The sequence below is a fragment of the Ramularia collo-cygni genome (assembly GCF_900074925.1).
Source record: "Ramularia collo-cygni strain URUG2 genome assembly, contig: RCC_scaffold07, whole genome shotgun sequence".
NCBI classification, from domain to species: domain Eukaryota; kingdom Fungi; phylum Ascomycota; class Dothideomycetes; order Mycosphaerellales; family Mycosphaerellaceae; genus Ramularia; species Ramularia collo-cygni.
In genome coordinates, this window is record NW_019716261.1 from 1,415,775 (window position 1) to 1,431,420 (window position 15,646).

Below are 15,646 nucleotides of genomic sequence, written 5' to 3' on the forward strand. Positions count from 1 at the left end.
TGGAGCGTACTGCGGGCTCTGCTACATCCCGGCTGGGGCGCATGATCAAAGTACCGAACCTGGTTTGTCCTGCGGAAGGGGCTGATGAAGCGCAGCTCAGGTGGCCTGCCACGGGCACTGCAGCTACAACGTCTTCGTACGAAGGTCAGTCGGATACTCTTTGATCTGCGAAGGGAATGGACACGCTGTTGCATTGCATACTGCTGGAGTTGATGGCGTGACCCAAGTGGGAATCATCTAGTCAAAGGCGCCATTGCAGCGAATCAATCCCAAAGTGGAGGTCAAAGGCATTCATGAGCCCCAGTACCTCAGCATACAGAGAATCTCCTGGTGGATGCCCTGGAGGGATAAGATGCAGAAGGTCCAAGACACTGCTGAGGCTTGGAGGAATGCTGCCGCCAGGATCCACCATCACGACGTGAGCCGGGTTAGACATTGATCTCTCAGGCGATCCTGAGAGTGTTTCGAAGAATGAGGGAGATGCTAGTCCGATGTAGGTCGTCAGCCTGGAAAAGATGTTGCTGCCTGAAGCGGCTGGACCAGTACAAATCTTTCAGTAGACGCAGTGAAAACTTGGCTTCAGCACGCAAACCAACCTCTTCATACTTCACAACAACAACCACAGGGCCCCCTCAAACCACCACAAACGCAACCAAATGGTCTCGATCGACACCGGTTTCGTCGCGATCTTGGTGGCTGTCCTGTGCTGCCACGGATACGAAACCGACCTCAACAAGCGCGAGAAGCTCAAGAGACAGTACGCCCAACGCGAGCGTGAGCGTGAAAACAAGAGAATTGCGAAAGCGACGAACAAGGAGGCAAAGCAGGCCTCCAAGGAGCGGAAGAAGGCCCGCAAGGCCGCATTCTATCGGGTAAAGATCAAGCAGCGGGAGGACTTTGAAATGGATMAATATCGTCACCGGGAGCTAATTCCCGAAGACTTCGTATACTTGACCAACGAGGAGTTCATGATCCGCTGGCCAATGGGACCTGTGTGGTACGGGGTATGTTATTCCAATCCTTCCCCTTCCCCACCACCTCCACCTTCACCTTCACCATCAACAGTTTCCCCAGTTGCATTTCCCCTCCACCGACAACAACAAACATCATCACTGACAAACACCTCAATGGATGACAGCGGCCCCACGAAATATAATCAGAACCGATACTTCTTCGGCTGGCTCTTCTCCGTCCTCCTTTGCTGCGTCGGCCTCTCCAACATCCCCAGAAAACAAGCTCCACCTCGACCCGCGAGTCGACGAGAGAGACGCGACAGCTCCAGCAGYTCCAGCATCAGCAGCGTCACCAGCTTTTGAATTCAGCCCCATCACAAACTTCCCCACGACAAACTTCACTTCCATCACCTTTTCCCCATCACCATCACCACCGATGACCAAACAACTCATCCGCGACATCATCAACGTCATCATCTCTTGCTTCCTCGACTGCCATCAAGACAAGGATATCGAGCGTCACGGCCGAGAAGAACGCCGGCAAAACAACGCAGCTCGCCGCTCGTACGAAGAAGGCCAGCGCCGCAAGGCTCGACGTGCAAGTCGTGCAGGAAGTGTCGACTACGCGCAGCGTTACGGCATCTAAGCAGATCACAACAATCCCCGTCACCATCCCCATCACGTCCCTCAACACATTTCCCAACACACCCCMCAACAACTCCCCCGAAACACAAGGTTTGTCAAGTTCCCCTCCTCATTAATTCGGTGCGATATGCTGACCTGAGAGTAGAAAAAATGGGTGCCAACGGCAGCGGCAAGACTTTCGGCATCGTTGGACTCGCAATCGCCGTCCTCGCTGTCTTCATGTGCGGCCGTCGCGAGAAGAAGCGCGACACCGAGCTGGTTGACATTACGGAATCGGTTGCTCGAGGCGACGCCTACACGCGCTCTAGGTCTCGTACCCCCAGTCCGCTCTCGTCGCTCAGGTTCCAGCAGCACCCGCTATTCGCGATCGTACTACTGAGTGCGTACTACTGAGTGCGCACCACAGCGGGACTGCAAGGTGTCACTTCACAGCACTTTCAAGAAAACAAAAAAAAAAAAAAAAACATCAAGGAGGTTGAGCATGATTGCTTCGAGGAACTACTCATCTCTTCCGTAACGAAGAGGATGATCACATTATGAGCAAAGACGATCTTTTCTGATGGCTCTCGAGTGCTTTTCATGCGTGTGGTACGTGAGAGGTACCTGCAGGCATGTCGGCCGGTAGAAAATGCTTGTTGAAGTTGTTGTACCTAGCTCGAGAAAACGAACAATGAGAAAATGCACTGAACTGCAAAACACGTGTCACATGGTTGACTTCGATTCAATTGTGACGGTCTGATCTATGCTTTGTTCCATAGTCGCGTCTTTTGAAAAGTAGTTATGGTATTTTCATGCTCGAGTTCTCCCAAAATACTCCACCCTCCTGCGCCGCGCTAAATCCAGGTGTCTTGTGATCGGCGTGAATCCTGTTCCCATCTCCATTCCGCCGCAATGTCCATTCATCCTCCCAGTCCTCCTCTATACCGTCGTAGCTTGCTCTGCTATCCACCGCGCTATAACTAGCATTGTCGTCGTCGATATTGCCGAGATCTATACTCCACTTGGCTTCACMCACCCACCCAGGCGCAAACTCTCAACATACCACCCCCGCTCACTCAACCCGCCCGAGCATTCGCAATCTCCAACCAAAGCATATGCTCATTCGGAAACCCCCTCGCCAACAAATGCTGTTCATTATCCAACGACAAATGAATAATCCCCACAAAATACCCCACACAAGCCTTTCCCAGCGTCGAAAATCCAACTTGTTCCTCAATTGGCGGAACCCCCAAAACATCCTCCGGAAACGCAACATTCCAATCCAAGATACATTGTAATGTAGCTTGTCCATCGCGGGAGTAGTACAGCGAATCCCCCGTCGTCGTGAGGTGATCGCGTCCTATATCAGGCCAAATCCAGGCTCCCCATTTTTGAAGAAAATGTCCGATGAGCGCCGCGAGACTGCGGGGGATTTTGGACATGTTGGGGTGGATTTCGTATTGGAGCCAGGGGATGTTGAGGTGCGGGTGGCTGTTGATGAAGCGCCAGCAGAGCATGAAGAAGGCTCCTTGGCCGTCGGGGCGGATTTGTAGGGCGGTAGCTGCGGCGGTCACTAGAGGGATTGTGGTGCGCGCGGGAAGGGGGTATGGTGGTGGCATTTTGGGATCGTGTCGGGGGAGTTGGGGGAGTGGAGGGGGAAGTTGGGAGTGGAGGAGCTTTTTTTTGTATGAGAATTAGTAAGCTAGTGGGTGTGTGGTGTCGGGAGACTTACGGGTTCTTCGTCATTTGTGGAACGCTGTGGAAGGTTTTCTTTGCTTGATCGCGGGAATATTTCCCCGACTGGGCGCTGTTGGGGGTTGGGAAGTACGGAATGCATCGCCGGTTTAGATGAGGCGTTCATAGATATATCGCCCATGAAGTCCCAAGACTGTCTGTCCCTTTTCAGCCAGTTATACACCAGAGTTACATCAGGATAATCGCCATAAGAAAGTGTATGCTCGCGAACATGCGCCTGTAGCGCAGACGCACTCGGCCACAAGCTATACTCCCAAGGATGACCGCCCGCAAGACAATACGTACAAGATCTCTCGCAGGCGTATATATGCAATTCGCCAGTCGGAGGCCAATCGTGGGTATGCGGAAGATCATTGGAGCACGGCACTGGTGAATATGGAGATGTGTTTTGCTGGACAGGAATGTCTTTGGGGGAGTTCATGGTTGCTGGTATAGCGATTGAGTGAGACTGTACTGTTTGAGAGATGTGGGATTCTGTTTGAGGATATATATACGCTGTTTTTGGCCGGTGAAGCAGGATATGTTTGTGGTTTGCTTCAGAGAGAGCGAAGTTGTGGAATGTCTAGAAAGAGCAAGAAGTGGCCTGAGAGACAATGAAGAAACGATAGGTAACTATGATGGCAGTATAGATGCTTCAGCTGGTTGTTCTGGTTGAGGAGAAGCGATGTGGCTGGGAAGGGACCGAATTCATTCACTTTGGCTTACATAATCAAAAGTCGGCTTTCGCCTGCTTCAACGTTCCTCTCGATCGAGTCAACGGCCTCAGACTTTCTTAATGGTATCTACACATTCTTCAAAGCTCACCAGTCATCGATAGGCCGTTATTTCCACCACCAGACTGACAATCGCGACATTGCTACAAAGCTCCCTGCCCGCCAGGCGCCATCGGTAACGACTTCCGTGAAACGTTATCACTCTGGAATGATGCTAATTCGTGGCATCTGGATATCACGATCGATCTATGTTTCTGCATCAAAGTTAACCTACTGTTCAGTACTCAAAACAAGACATTTTCTACGAGCATCCTTGAAACATATAGTATCGTAACGACAACCTCTCCCAAATTCCGACCGCCTAACGCATCTCACCATCACTACTTCAGACAAGCTATACTATGTGATTTGCTTTCATTTCGAACTCTCTGAGAGAGATAGCTATGCTCGCTCGGGGGTAAAGTATCGCTTTCAACCCTTTCTTCTCGTTAATTAATTCGAAGGATATGAGGTCAGCTAAGCTAAGAGTACTCGGAGTCGTGGTCATGTCTGTCTCCCTGCACGTAGGAGTCTTTGAGATCGCTTCGGTGCTGACGCGTTATGTATAGGCGATTGCGAGTATTGAGCTAGTGAGTTCATTGAGCTGCTCACGACATTTTGGTGTGGCGAGCACGTCTATAAGTGGCTCGAAGGAAGGGTCGGAGGATGAGAGCCAAGCGGAAGTATCGATCAAAATGGTTGGACTGTGGCACTGTCTTTCGCATAGTTGAATCTTGTCGCTATATCGCGAAAGGGTGTTTTATTTCTTGGCGGATGAGAAACAGGTAGAGGCGGAGCCTGAATCGGCGACATCTAGAGAAATAGTAGACGGGCGATGGAGATGATGATAATTGCCCTTAGTTGCCACACTTGAAGGCCTTGATTAGCAAAGGGAGCAACGGAGGAATGGAGGAATCGTGTCAGATATCTGAGCGCCAGCGAATGATTCGTTATTATAGTGATCAAGTACATTGACTTGACCTGATGCACTCTACAGCGTTCCATGCCATTGTGGGCTTTTCACTAGCACGTCAATACATCAGCTTCAGCCTCTTTGTTATCTTTTTCTGTGCCACACCGCGGAACGCTGAATTTTCTTTGTCTCGGCCGAGCTCTAGAGTGTCCCTCTCGAAAGGATCCCGAATACTTGGAGATTCTGTCTCCATTTTATATAACTCATCCTCATAAGCATATCTCCACCGAATTCTCTGTTGCGGTGCCTCTCACTTCGAGCTCGATTTCATTCTGCGTCAGCCTCCCGAACGGCCTCTCAAGCTTGGCAAGGAGCAACTCGTGTGGAGAAACGGAAGTAGACGAGATGGTAATGCCTTGTTGGCTAGGTAGAATACATTAGAATCGCCTGCAAGTGGCTATAACGCAAGAAGGTGTACCATCCCAGGTCTTACGAGGACCCTTGACCATCCTCCCRCTCGTCAAGCGCCGGGGAATCCATCAACGCGATATTTCCTGTAATGCTCCCCAGCAAATCCGCCTCTGTCAACGCATATCTCCCCTCCAATCGTCCCTGTCGGCCCATCTTCATCGAATGCTCAAAGTACTTCCACAGTAACTCCGTCAATCTGTTATGATTCTCGAGTGGGCGTTGCGGCATCTGAACTGCGGAATTGGGCTCTGGCGTTCTCGCATGAACCGTGAATATGGGTCCATTGACTGCTACGGGAGAGCTGCCGTCGGTGACATCCCAATAGAGCTGATAGCAAGCTTCTCCAAGCGCGCGCTCGAGATGATTGCGTTGAGCAGGAAGATCTTGCCAGAGCACCGCGCCGTATTTTTGGAGGAAGCTTGCCGTCAGGCGATGAGGGGCGGGCGTGTCCTGAAAGGAGGCTGCGTCGAGGAGAATGAGGGTCGCTAGGGCCTCGAAGGCGGGATGATGTTCCTCCTTGATGAAGAGGAGGGTTTGGAAGGCCTCTAATTTTGTTTGGTCTTGGAGTGTTGTAGTTTGAGGGCGAAGTGGTGGCGGGGTCTGCTCGGCCATCGTGGTCTACGTGGGAGGATGCGCGTTAGCTGCCGTATGGTGTGTGGAAGCCATCACGTTTTTCAGTGTGTTGAGGTCGCTGTCGATGGCTCTTGGAGCTCCGAGTCAGTCGGTGGTAGAGAGTGGAAGTACTTGATCGATGGAGAGTACATTGAGTATTCTTCAGGGTCGAGACTTTTTCTCGACAATCGGTGTAGAGTTAATTGCATAAGCTTTATATATAACAGAGTGAATGCATGATGAATAAGTGGAGTAGGGCAACAGATGCCATAAGAGAGACGAGCAGAGCATACAGTATGCTGCATGATATATTTCAAGTAGGACCGTGAATCAGTTGAAAGTGAGCACTAGATACCGGAGAACGACTGAACGCATGGATTGAACATGACTGTTCTGATTCGGTCAATCTATCGATCTTTTAAACAAGCATCGTCAATCGTTTGCCTACGTTGCAAGAACTGTTTGCTCAGGATCTTATTGTGGGGTTCTAGAAACGACTGGAATCATTCATTTAAATGGAAATATCATTCATATTGCCGTCCGGGGCTTGCTATTCTGTTTGATCAGGAAGCGCTGACAGAACTTCCACTCATCACCGAAGTCCCGTATTCCGGATTTGCTATGAAGCTATAGCTAAGAAAGCACTACCGGACTTGGGGTCAAGGGCGCTTTTTGCGTCTGCTACAATGGTGTGGGACCCTCGTATTACCAATTACTGCAACAACGTGCCGCGAGCTGCTGATGACCTACCGCCCCGGTAGAGACTGGACGTCGAGTTTCTGAAGATAGGGCAGAAGAAATTCCGGAGGATAGACCTGGGATGTGGTGTTCCGGTTCCTGCAGCCGTGCTACCCCAGCATCGACGTCGTGGCAATGCTGGAGCAGCCCGAGAGCTGCCAGTCCATCTCGTAGGATATTACCAACTACTTCGTGRGGTAATGGACCATCCTGGTTTCTCGAATGTTGATGATGAGGAAATGACTGGTTCCGACGGCGAAGCAACCAGGAACATATGTAACAGCCGTTTGGGCCAGGGCCCTCTGATACACATGGAGATTGCCATGAAAGCGACCTTCTACACGAGGGTCGTAAACTTGGACCAGACCTTGACGAACGGACAATCAGCTGCCGCAGCACAGGGACCGGCCATGCGTGTACATACCTGGCCTCTATTGGTATTCAGAAGCAAACTCGGGGCTGATTTTTTCCTAGGATCGGACCAGTCGATAGTAGGATTACTTGCTGGGGCAAGACTTTCAGAGGCATCCTCATATCGTTTGGAGTATCATTGACCGAGGAATGATCTACCCAAGAGCTATCCCCGCTAGGATTAAGAAAGCTTGATTGGAATCAGATAAAGTTGGGAACTCCAATCGGTAACCTCATCGAGGGATTCGATTTCTTGAACGTAGGATAGCAGACATCGATCTTGCTGTGTAATTCTGTCCTCAGCTGCCGTTCGATACTGGCGTGGCCGCCTTCGCGGCGATAGCGAAGCTCCAATACAAGGCCAGAGGGATGCGTACTGGTATGGTGTACGATTCGATCTCGAACTCTCCGTTAGAGCTCTCGGTCAGGTCAACGGACCTACATCAACGTCCGACCGAAGCAGAATACTCTGAGCTCGATGCAGATGCTCATCGTAGGCTTCAAGACACAACTCCTGTATCGTAGCATGCCTTTCGACAGACTTRGCATTTGCAAGAAATGTCACCGTTTTCTCATCTTTTCCACTCCACCCGACATAGAAKAACTGTCGAGCAAGCTCATCCTGTACTCGAGAAGAGTCTAAGGAGTGCAAAAGACTTTTCCCCAATGATTATAGTGGCTTTAGCGAGGAACAGGACTGGCAGATGAGCTTGTGGGGATGGAGACGTAGGGTGTCGAGCTGTTGGGAACGAGTGCCTAGCGTACAATCCCGTGGTAGGGAGAGAGGTAGACTGAGCTACTCGAAGATCAGTGCCCTGTGTATGGCCTGGTGATGGCATCTGGCAAAGAAGATTGTGGAGACTGGTAATCGGAACATGGTATGAGCCACTCAGAAAACGACTGCTCCGAAGATTTCATCAGACGGATCATCTCGCGACAAGTCGCGAATGCCTGGAATCCTCTGTCGATGAAGTTCGCACCGAACTCCTGCTGCGCCGCCACGGCCTCAGCCCCATCGCCAACAAATCAAGACTCTTCTGGTACGGATCGAGTTCTTGCCGGCGGCCTCAAAGTTGACACAGGTGACAGTTTCGCGAGCAGATATACCATTGTAAGTATCAAGCTCCATCTTGATCTGCTTCTGAATCACTTTTCCGGGCTTCGTCTGCGTCCGCTTTGACACCTCTGGCCGAGAAAGTAAGGTCTGGAAGGATGGGGACTCGCGGCTCAATCAAAATGGCTGTTGTAACCATGGCCATTTTCTCGTCTAAGTATCATTCCGCTGCAATAGCTGCTCTTCCACGCGATATAACCCTCAAGACTAGCATAGTCGCTGTCCACGACACCGGAAAGTCCGATCGAAGAAAGCCTGACAATAGGGGTTGCTATCGACATCCTCAAGATGACACAAGGAAACCTGCGTGATTGGACCTCAGAAAAGCAGCCTCTTCAAACATCAGACCTTGCCGCAAGTTGTAGAGCCTCTCTTAGACGCCCTCATCTCTATCATTCACAATGCTACAATAATWCAGCCGATATCATGCTCTCCTCGCCTCTCGTTCCTTCTATCCCTCCACCAAGCTCCCAATTCCCATTGCCGTCCTTCAAGTTTCAGTTCTAATCATACATCACAAGCATTTCTCAACTCAAAGGCAACCCGCCCATTCCGCCCGTCATCTCCAAAAACCACGCAATCCACGCCCTCATCTCAGGAGTACACTCTTCTTCCGCAGTTGTTTCGTCCGATTGGGCGGCTGGGTCGACGTTAGGACCATTGGGATAGCTCCCAGATGCCGGGCGAGGTGGAAGCGGTATGAGGGCGCTGGGCTGCTGCGAATCCCCTCCCTGTGGAATGGCATACTGGCGGAAAGGTTGTTGCTGCCATGGAGCTGCAGTCATCGCAACTGATGTAGGAAATGGCGTGCGCGCAGGGACTGGTGCGGGAAGGAGCGTGCGGTATGCTGATTGCACTGGTCTTTGCGGCGTGTTTGCGCGCCGCGAGCCTCGACCAGCACCACCCGCAGCGTGTACGGCGAAAGATGGCGCGCGTACGATCGTTCTGGCAGCTTGCGTGTTTCCTCTGGGTCTGTGCGATCTAGTAGGACCTCGACCTCGTGCTCTCTGCTGATGCATGTGTCCTGCGATGAGTCTTTGGCGCTGAGCCTCATCGTTTAGCTGGGAATCTGAGGTGGTCGAGGCCTGTACTAGGAGGACATCAGACTCGATATCCGTGGGCTCCTCGCCATTGTTCTCGGGAACCGCTTCGTCGTCGAATCGAATGTGGGTAGGTGGAACAGTGCGRGCAGGTACTTGCGCGTGATTTGAGCGTCTGTTGTTCGATGTGGATTGCTGCATGATGTCGATGGAAGTATCGTTATTATGCACGGTGGCTGCTGTGACTTCTTCTGCGGCGTTAGTGTCTCTGTTAGAAGCACGAGGTGTTGAACCTGCGGCTTCAGTTGTCAAGTCAACCTCGACTTGACCGGCAACACCCCGCGAAGCTGGAATCAGACTGCACTCGACAGAAACTGCTGGCAAGTCAGTCCCTGGAGAGTCACCAGACGCAGAATCAGTCGACAACAACGATCTTCTGGACTCTGCAGCCGTCCCCAACGAGTCTCGCTGATTCTGCAGCAATGCCTCCTGATCAGAGTGGCCGGTAGCAAAGTCCCGCGCAGTATCCATCAGCTCATCAGGATTGATTTGCCTCCTGGAACCGAAACCCATCCCATGATGCTCGTCCGTAGACAGATGTATGGATGGTGCTTCTCTACACCCCAAGCATATCCATTCCAATTCCTTCAACTCTTTGCCATGCAGACCGACGCATTCCGGATGGAACCACTCAATGGGGCAGTTCTCCTTCCCACAGGCAACCATGACTCCGCAATCTTTCCTGCCATGATAGCAACCTTCGAGAATGCAGAACGGTTTTCCAGGATAACTGCTTGGCCTATGGTGAGGAAGTGCAGGAAGCACCACGACTGCGGAAGTTCTCGCCTCATTACTCTTCCGCCGAGCGGCAGCAATGCGCAGCGGAACTTCAGGACTGGAGTCTCGTTCGAATTCCAGCATCGCGACATCTACCGGCTTTCTCGTCCCCAGAATCCTATTCAGGATCTCCCCTTCGGGCTCAGTACTGAATGTGGCAGTAGCGTCATCAGCATCAACCAACGCGGCGAAGTAGACCAGCATAACGGCTCCCAGCTTCGATAGACCAATGTACTGCTCCGCGTCCAACACCTCTCCTCCAAGTTTATGGCGCCACCAAGCCACAGCACTTGGATTTGGCGCCGAATCCACCTTGAAATCTGGCCCAAAGCATCCATATTTAAACGCCCAGAAGTTTCCTGGTTGGCTGCTGAGGGTCACATYGAACAAATGTGATCTGAGGGTTGATTCCGCTGGCCAGAGTCTGTCCCCGTACGCATGCAGGAAGGACACCGCCGGAGGCGCAAGTGGGTTTCGAAGCTCAGTCTGCGGCCCTGAATAGAGCTGTGAGAGATCGTACTTGCTGAACAGATGTCGAGTGGCGAGCGCTTGAAACAGAGTGTGGTATACAGGTTTGATCTGGAGTAGAGTATGCAAGACGGCTAGGCGCTGCGATGCCGGGAGACCTGCATCCACTGGTACATAAACATGCGCAGCCTTCAGGGTGTGTGGTATGCTGATAGTGTTGGGCTTTCGAACCTGACTGGGAGGCTTGAGACGTGCTAGTGTTCCTTCATTGCTATGAGCAGTGTTAGTATTGGCTTCTTGGATGCAAGAAGCGGCGAGCGACCTACCGTAACGTTACCTTGATCCCTGGATACTGCCCTTTCGATAGGTGAACTCCCTGTACATGTTTTTTCAATGCAAAAGGTGAAGGATGTTTGCAAAAGGACATAGGTTGACAGTAGACGCAGAGATACTCGCAGTCCTCTATGAAAAAGCTGTAGGTACCACTACCGGGTGGTGGGCCTATTGGCCAAAGATGATCAGAATGAGAGGCAATCTTGCACGGCATGGCAAGATATTCAGCAAGTTTACCGCAACCACGCAAGCATTGCTCGCCCAAAGAGCCGCATTGCGGTGAGGGCAATGGAGGAAAAGAGAACAGAGAACTGCTAGAGACGGTGGAGCAGACAGTTGCGTTCGATTTGCGTGGATATCGATGCAACAAACCCAGTAGTGGATACCGCGGGGGATGCATCGTACAGGGCTTCAGGAACCCTGTACGTGCATTTGGCAGGACAAGCTGCCAGGATCTGCAACCACAGCAAAGAAAACGGCTGGTCTGTGACCTATTGTTATTCTTTGCGGTGTGATGATGAGAGAACGGGTAGCGACACGATCCGGCATAAAACAATAGGGTTGGAAATTGAGGCTGATCAATGCCAGGCGGCATGGCGGAGCAAGTCGGCATTGGATCCCCGGGTTGTTCTGGTCTGATACATTCGACGGGATTCAACTCCAATACATTCGCCCATGATGCTCGACGATTTGCATGCTCTACAGTTCTGGTTGGCCTGTTCAATGTCCTACCAGGTAGCTGTTCGTCTTGGCCGGAATATAGGATATGTACGGCAGGGTGGGGAGCCGAAGGTAAAGAGTATCGGCAGACACTTCTATCGTTCTGTATGTCCCTTCCAATTACATCAATTAGATTTCGAGATAGTGATGTTGAGAAGTGAGAGACCCAAATCGGTGGAAGGAGACGGGGACGACCCCTGTCTGCCGAAGCCAGCGGATTTAACCGGAGTTATGACTTACGTGACGATCTGACTGTGGATCGCGCAACTTGAATTGTRCAACTTGAGCCACACATGCCGTATGCCACATCGATCCGTCGCCCTCTGAACCAAACAATGGCATTTGCAACAATGTCATCAGCAAATTTACTTCGACGGCCGCTTTCCTCCCTTGCTCGCCGCTCTCTCCTCACTCCCTTCGCATCAACAACAACAAGACCAGCAAATATCACACGTCAACACGTCCAACTCGCCTCAATGGCCACTGCCAACACAACAAGCAAAGCGGCTCGCACAGGAGCCCCACTCGCCCTCCCTCTCAATCTCCCGAAATGGCTGTCGGAGAACTCGCATCTCCTTCAACCRCCAATCAACAACTACTGCGTCTACTCGGACCCAATGACAGTGATGATCGTGGGCGGCCCCAATGCACGCACCGACTATCACATCAACGAAACCCCCGAGTTTTTCTACCAGTACAAAGGTCGCATGCTTCTCAAAACCATCCAAACGATTGACGGAAAGGAAGAGTTCGTGGACGTCTACATAAATGAAGGGGAACTCTTCCTCCTACCCGGCAACACACCACATAACCCTGTCCGATTCGCGGATACGGTGGGCGTGGTGATTGAACAGCCACGGCCCGAGGGAAGTGTGGATAAGTTGAGGTGGTATTGTCAGGATTGTGGGGAGAAGGTGTATGAAGCTGGCTTCCATTGCACGGATTTGGGGACACAGATCAAGGAGGCTGTGAATGCTTTCAAAGCGGATGAGGAGAAGCGGAAGTGTGGGAATTGTGGGGTGATTTGTGATACGGCACCCAAGGAACCGGAGATGGAGAGGATGCGCACGGCTGTGTCTTGAGGTGGGAAAGAAGAGCGTGCGGCGATGAAGACTATGATGACGACGATGATGATGRTATTGTACATCAGGAACACGATTACGGCCAGGCAGAACAGATAAGGCTGGTCCTTGTATGCGAGAAGACTGCATTCAATGTGATCGTCACTGCGAAAAGACCTGTCAGTGATGAGGTTACTCCGAGCCGAGCCTCCATTGGACCATATCTCTGTGTCTTTCCAACCACAGTGCGAGTTTCAATGCCACCTCATCTCTTGTACCTATCAATCCGGTTGGCGAGGCGGCTATTTCTTGTTGAATAATGTACAAAGACTCGGTTCCGGGGGTTGTGTTTGCTCGATAGCATTCGAAAGCATTCGAAACTACGTCTCGTTCCCTCCCAGGGAGATTTTATTTATACGGCAAGCAAACCTAGGAAGAAAGATCTACTAGCGCTGAAGTAGTGATCGTGAGGAGGAGATGAATCGACTGCCTGGGCGTACCTTTCTGCCGATATCCCAGATCACAAGTTGACTCCTCCATTCTCCAAAGCGATCCTTCTTCCTCGCCTTGACCACACTACTCATTGAGAAGCCCCACTGAGTAGCCGAAAAGTGCTGCCGTAGGCGACTATCGAATTGAACGCGACGATGAGCTTTGCAACCGGCTTTTGTAAAGAGAAACTCCGCTGGCTTGATGCATTCTAACATRTTCATGGACGATCGTTGTATCGAGGATTGGTTCTATGCAGTCTGAGACTCAACATTAGTCTGAGACTCAACATTACATGTTCATTCTAGTAAGGGAACTTCGTCGTTGCAGTCGCGAAGCTGTGGCGGCAGGTAGACATCCCCAACTGTGAGAAGTACAAGGGATCATGCATTACCAGCAAAACATTATTTTCATTTTGAAACGTGATCTATGAGAGAAAACGTTGGCTAGCAGCAAGAGAAAAAGTTCCTCATCGCCTCCTCGCTAAGCCAAACCGAGCACGTCGTGGCCTATCAACAGGATTGTCAAGATCCAAGCACAAGCAGGCAGCTCACTGTTCAACTTGTTAGTATACAGCATTTCAGCCGACTCCACTGGATCGAACTTACAGATCTCGGACAATCTCCATTACAAGGCCTAGTACACTCAAACCCAGAAGGATCCTGCACCGCATCACACAAGTACTCCTCGCTGGGGTTCCCGCTATCCGCAGCCGTGAGTTGGTTGTTGAAGATATTGACACCAGTACAAGGAGCTGCTCCAGAGCAGGATAAAGCAGCGACACGATTGCCGTTTAGTGTGCCTCGAGTGTCTCCCCAGTTGAGATCCGAGATCTGTAATATTGTCAGTGACAGCGTTCTTCATCGAGGTTTTTGGGGAGAGACTTGCCTGAAACCTCGAACTGCTACAATTCGGCGAGGTGGACTTCTCCAAAACAGGCGCATTGGCATTCTCGGGTCCATCGTAGAACGTGCACTGCGTAATCAACCATGCCATCGCAACATGATCGAGGTCAAAGTCCCTGAAAGTGATGTTCTTCGCCCAACCAACTCCGCCACCACCTCCATTCGGTGGGTAACCTCTGTTCTCACCGACCCACGACTTGATCCAGCCGGCACGACCAGTACGAACAAACTTGATATCCACGGCTGTGACATTCTCAATCACTTCGATTTGGCCTGGATACTGTCCGATACTGCCCATGGCGAGTCCAGATCCAGCGTGGAAGGTGCAGTTGGCGATGTAGATGTTTGTGCTGTTTTGCTTCATGCTGATACTGTCGTCGCCATTGGTGACGTCCCAGCGAAGGAAGGTGATGTTGTTGGCGTAAACGGTATCAGCGCCGTCGGTGTTGACATTGCTGCGAACATCTGGGTTTGTGCTTGTGCTGGAGATGTAAATGTCTTGGAGAAGAACTTTCTCGGAACGGGCAATGGTCATGGTCCACATTTGGGATTGGACAAAGCGGAGACCTTCAACGACGCTATTCTTGGTGTTTGTGATGAGAAGAGCGTGAGGGCGGCCGTGGATATTGCTGACGCCTTTGGCGAAATCGTACCAGACTTGGCCGTTACCGTTGAGTTCGCCGCGGCCGTGACCATAGATGTGAAGRTTCTCTCCACCGATGTGCCATGCTGCTGTCTGGTTTTGAAAGCCGATGGGCATGGAGTTTGCGAGCCAGTAGTCGATGTTCTTATCCCAGAGGAGAGTTCCTCGAATCTCCACATCGACATCACGAAGGCCGGTTGTGTTCATGATTTTGCTGATGTAGTAGGTGGTTTCTTGGAAGACAATGTGGCCATCTTCACGGCACTCATAGAACGCGTCAAGAATGGCAGGAGAGTCGTCGCCGTCTGGGTCGCCGCCTGCTGGGATCACACATTCTTTTGAGCGTGCAGGCCAGCTCTCGACGCCCATGTATGGAGGACCTTCTTCCACGACAGAAGGGAACCAGCATCCATTCTCTCCATTGGACTCGCATATGTAAGGATCGTACCGATCATTCTGCCACTGCGTACTGGGTTTTGGTGGAAGGACCTCGGACGCCACAGGAGAATTCTGAGCTCTGGTAGTGATTGCTCGAGATTCACCATAAGCGGTGTCCTGCAGCCACATCAGTCTCGAAACATTGGGTTGCATGGTGGGTGGCGTGGTTGTGTCACCTACCTGATTGTGATATCCCAGTGGCACCTGGAGAAGCGCCAAAGCTTGCGTCAGCAGTCTCGACATTCTGGACTGTTATTATTGTCAAGAAGAGGTTGACGAAAAACGGGCGAGTCGCGAAAGAGCGCGTTGAATAATAAACATGGTGCGAAAGTAACCTAGGAACCCCGCAGCATTTCAAACGGGTCATCT

General features: G+C 51.4%; 7 protein-coding genes; 3 read left to right on the plus strand and 4 right to left on the minus strand.

Annotated features, from left to right (window-relative positions):
• Nucleotides 1-656: 656 nt before the first annotated feature.
• RCC_05484 (uncharacterized protein) lies at nt 657-1,156 on the plus strand (the record flags this gene model as incomplete). XM_023770755.1 has 2 exons in its annotated part: nt 657-1,004; nt 1,139-1,156. The coding sequence occupies 2 exons, from the start codon at nt 657-659 to the stop codon at nt 1,154-1,156; spliced, it is 366 nt and encodes a 121-aa protein (XP_023626523.1).
• A 233-nt stretch (nt 1,157-1,389) lies between these two features.
• Nucleotides 1,390-1,991, plus strand: RCC_05485 (uncharacterized protein; the record flags this gene model as incomplete). XM_023770756.1 has 3 exons in its annotated part: nt 1,390-1,517; nt 1,585-1,688; nt 1,744-1,991. The coding sequence occupies 3 exons, from the start codon at nt 1,390-1,392 to the stop codon at nt 1,989-1,991; spliced, it is 480 nt and encodes a 159-aa protein (XP_023626524.1).
• A 662-nt stretch (nt 1,992-2,653) lies between these two features.
• RCC_05486 (uncharacterized protein) lies at nt 2,654-3,196 on the minus strand (the record flags this gene model as incomplete). The annotated part of the gene is made up of 1 exon (XM_023770757.1): nt 2,654-3,196. The coding sequence occupies one exon, from the start codon at nt 3,194-3,196 to the stop codon at nt 2,654-2,656; it is 543 nt and encodes a 180-aa protein (XP_023626525.1).
• Nucleotides 3,197-5,486: 2,290 nt separating this feature from the next.
• On the minus strand, nt 5,487-6,080 carry RCC_05487 (uncharacterized protein; the record flags this gene model as incomplete). Its single annotated transcript, XM_023770758.1, has 1 exon — nt 5,487-6,080. One exon carries the CDS (start codon nt 6,078-6,080, stop codon nt 5,487-5,489), a length of 594 nt encoding a protein of 197 aa, XP_023626526.1.
• Nucleotides 6,081-8,870: 2,790 nt separating this feature from the next.
• On the minus strand, nt 8,871-11,616 carry RCC_05488 (uncharacterized protein; the record flags this gene model as incomplete). XM_023770759.1 has 2 exons in its annotated part: nt 8,871-10,959; nt 11,015-11,616. 2 exons carry the CDS (start codon nt 11,614-11,616, stop codon nt 8,871-8,873), a joined length of 2,691 nt encoding a protein of 896 aa, XP_023626527.1.
• A 601-nt stretch (nt 11,617-12,217) lies between these two features.
• RCC_05489 (probable 3-hydroxyanthranilic acid dioxygenase) lies at nt 12,218-12,823 on the plus strand (the record flags this gene model as incomplete). Its single annotated transcript, XM_023770760.1, has 1 exon — nt 12,218-12,823. One exon carries the CDS (start codon nt 12,218-12,220, stop codon nt 12,821-12,823), a length of 606 nt encoding a protein of 201 aa, XP_023626528.1.
• Nucleotides 12,824-13,841: 1,018 nt separating this feature from the next.
• On the minus strand, nt 13,842-15,520 carry RCC_05490 (related to exopolygalacturonase; the record flags this gene model as incomplete). XM_023770761.1 has 4 exons in its annotated part: nt 13,842-13,844; nt 13,900-14,124; nt 14,180-15,394; nt 15,458-15,520. 4 exons carry the CDS (start codon nt 15,518-15,520, stop codon nt 13,842-13,844), a joined length of 1,506 nt encoding a protein of 501 aa, XP_023626529.1.
• Nucleotides 15,521-15,646: the final 126 nt, after the last annotated feature.